Source organism: Procambarus clarkii, chromosome 33, assembly GCF_040958095.1.
Source record: "Procambarus clarkii isolate CNS0578487 chromosome 33, FALCON_Pclarkii_2.0, whole genome shotgun sequence".
Taxonomy (NCBI): Eukaryota; Metazoa; Arthropoda; class Malacostraca; order Decapoda; family Cambaridae; genus Procambarus; species Procambarus clarkii.
This window is the reverse complement of record NC_091182.1, coordinates 24589169-24592333: the sequence shown is the minus strand read 5'-3', so window position 1 is coordinate 24592333 and position 3165 is coordinate 24589169. Positions and strand designations below refer to the sequence as shown.

Here is a 3165-nt window from a genome sequence, read left to right as displayed (position 1 = left end):
ACGCCCGGCACAGCCCTCCACGCCCGGCACAGCCCCCCCACGCCCGGCACAGCACCCCACGCCCGGCACAGCCCCCCCACGCCCGGCACAGCCCCAACGCCCGGCACAGCCCTCCACGCCCGGCACAGCACCCCACGCCCGGCACAGCACCCCACGCCCGGCACAGCCCCCCCCACGCCCGGCACAGCACCCCACGCCCGGCACAGCCCTCCACGCCCGGCACAGCCCCCCCACGCCCGGCACAGCCCCCCACGCCCGGCACAGCCCCCCCACGCCCAGCACAACCCCTCCACGCCCGGCACAGCCCCAACGCCCGGCACAGCCCTCCACGCCCGGCACAACCCCCCCCCACGCCCGGCACAGCCCCAACGCCCGGCACAGCCCCCCCACGCCCGGCACAGCCCTCCACGCCCGGCACAGCCCCCCCACGCCCGGCACAGCCCTCCACGCCCGGCACAGCCCCCCCACGCCCGGCACAGCACCCCACGCCCGGCACAGCCCCCCCACGCCCGGCACAGCCCCAACGCCCGGCACAGCCCTCCACGCCCGGCACAACCCCCCCACGCCCGGCACAGCCCCAACGCCCGGCACAGCCCTCCACGCCCGGCACAGCCCCCCCACGCCCGGCACAGCACCCCACGCCCGGCACAGCAGCCCCCCACGCTCGGCACAGCCCCCCACGCCCGGAACAGCCCCCCACGCCCGGAACAGCCCCCCACGCTCGGCACAGCCCCCCACGCCCGGAACAGCACCCCACGCCCGGAACAGCCCCCCACGCCCGGAACAGCCCCCCACGCCCGGAACAGCCCCCCACGCCCGGCACAGCCCCCCCACGCTCGGCACAGCCCCCCACGCCCGGAACAGCCCCCCCACGCCCGGAACAGCCCCCCACGCCCGGAACAGCCCCCCACGCTCGGCACAGCCCCCCACGCCCGGAACAGCCCCCCACGCCCGGAACAGCCCCCCACGCCCGGAACAGCCCCCCACGCTCGGAACAGCCCCCCCATGCCCGGCACAGCCCCCCACGCCCGGAACAGCCCCCCACGCCCGGCACAGCCCCCCCCCCCCCCCACGCCCGGGTGGACACCGCGGGCCGTAGGAGTCGACGCTCTCACCCTATCGTGGCTCACCAACGAGCTGTTAAGGCTGGCCACCTCGACCTTCACCCTCCAGTGATGTGGCCACCTTTCCCTTCTACCTATTTTCTTCTGTTGTGACTGTACGTCCAGCCCGTCTAGTCTTCCTTTTACCTTTGAGTCATAGTTTCTTCCCGCGGTGGAGAGCATTCTTCTTGATTGTTTTGGATCTACAATTTCTTTATTTTCTACTTTTCCTTTATCCAAGTAATATTTACAACTAATAGTTCTTTATTTCAGGGATAGCTTAAAGGGAAATTTGTTATGAGGGTAAAAGATGCTCTTGTAATTATTTAAGTTTTGTTCTGCTGTAAACCTCTCCTTGTCCCTTTCTTGGATATATTGTCTGGTGTTCAACGAGCTTTAACGAGCGAGTTGTTGAACGGTGAGGGAACAGCCTTTTGTGAGCGAGATGTAGGAAAGGAACAGCCTTTTGTGAGCGAGATGTAGGCAAGGAACAGCCTTTTGTGAGCGAGATGTAGGCAAGGAACAGCCTTTTGTGAGCGAGATGTAGGCAAGGAACAGCCTTTTGTGAGCGAGATGTAGGCAAGGAACAGCCTTTTGTGAGCGAGATGTAGTCTAGGAACAGCCTTTTGTGAGCGAGATGTAGTCAAAGAACAGCCTTTTGTGAGCGAGATGTAGGCAAGGAACAGCCTTTTGTGAGCGAGATGTAGACAAGGAACAGCCTTTTGTGAGCGAGATGTAGTCAAGGAACAGCCTTTTGTGAGCGAGATGTAGGGAGATGTAGTCAAGGAACAGCCTTTTGTGAGCGAGATAGAGTGAATGGAAAGCCTTTTGTGATTGAGTTGTAGATAGCCAAGAAGAAAGGAGTTAAACATCTTGCAGTGTTTCACAAAACTGTCACGTCTAGCGGTTTGTGGCTCCTGCTTGCCCTCCTCTCTCTCTCTCTCTCTCTCTCTCTCTCTCTCTCTCTCTCTCTCTCTCTCTCTCTCTCCTCCTGCTCTTTTTCCTCTCGTTCTTCCTCTTCCTTGTGCCGGCCTTTATGGTAGCTCCTCCGATATTTGAAAGTATAACGATCAAATTTTATTACCTGTAAAGGGATTAACAGTTTCTTGAGCGAGGCGAGTGAAAATGTCTCACTCTCACTCTTTATCTTGCCCATTTTACGTATTCTTGCCAAACGTGAGTCTAAGAATCTTAAGCACTGTATAAGAAGCGCCTTATTCTTAAAAACAACCGTTGTCTGTTCTTTTATTGTGTTTCCATTCCATTTAATTTATGATAACATTATAATAATTATAATAATATTATCATTGCAGTATAATGTATAATGAATTATTATTATTATTAAGAATATATTTATATGACAACCAAAACACAGTAATAAGCAAAGAAAATGTCTCGTAATTAAAAATCTGTATCTAAGCAGTAATAAAATTACTTATATAAATCTGAATATAAAACTTATTACCCCAAAAGTTGTTGAGTAACTTGGTATGAGACTAACGTTAACACTAATGCTACTCCGTTATGATCAACACAGTAAAGTATCAAGCAGAACCACGGGTTAAACTGACCATAGTGGGTTAGTACTCACCTAATACTCACCAATTTGTGCTTGCGGGGGTTGAGCTTTGGCTCTTTGGCTCCGCCTCTCAACTGTCAATCAACTGGTGTACAGGTTCCTGAGCCTACTGGGCTCTATCATATAAACATTTGAAACTGTGTATGGAGTCAGCCTCCACCACATCACTGCCTAATGCATTCCATCCGTTAACTACTCTGACACTGAAAAAGTTCCTTCTAACGTCTCTGTGGCTCATGTGGGTACTCAGTTTCCACCTGTGTCCCCTTGTTCGCGTCCCACCAGTGTTGAATAGTTTATCCTTGTTTACCCGGTCGATTCCTCTGAGGATTTTGTAGGTTGTGATCATGTCTCCCCTTACTCTTCTGTCTTCCAGTGTCGTAAGGTGCATTTCCCGCAGCCTTTCCTCGTAACTCATGCCTCTTAGTTCTGGGACTAGTCTAGTGGCATACCTTTGGATTTTTTCCAGCTTCGTCTTGTGCT

At 55.2% G+C, this 3165-nt stretch overlaps 1 protein-coding gene across 1 annotated transcript in view; it reads left to right on the top strand.

The window, feature by feature from the left end:
• The window catches only part of LOC138370762 (uncharacterized), an 11775-nt gene extending 10393 nt beyond the window's left edge, over positions 1-1382 (top strand). The window contains exons 2-3 of the mRNA XM_069335359.1: positions 1-916; positions 1377-1382. The exon at positions 1-916 is cut by the window's left edge and continues 141 nt beyond it. Coding sequence (XP_069191460.1) covers positions 1-916; positions 1377-1382 — 922 coding nt within the window. The remainder of the gene's footprint in view (positions 917-1376) is intronic.
• Positions 1383-3165: the final 1783 nt, after the last annotated feature.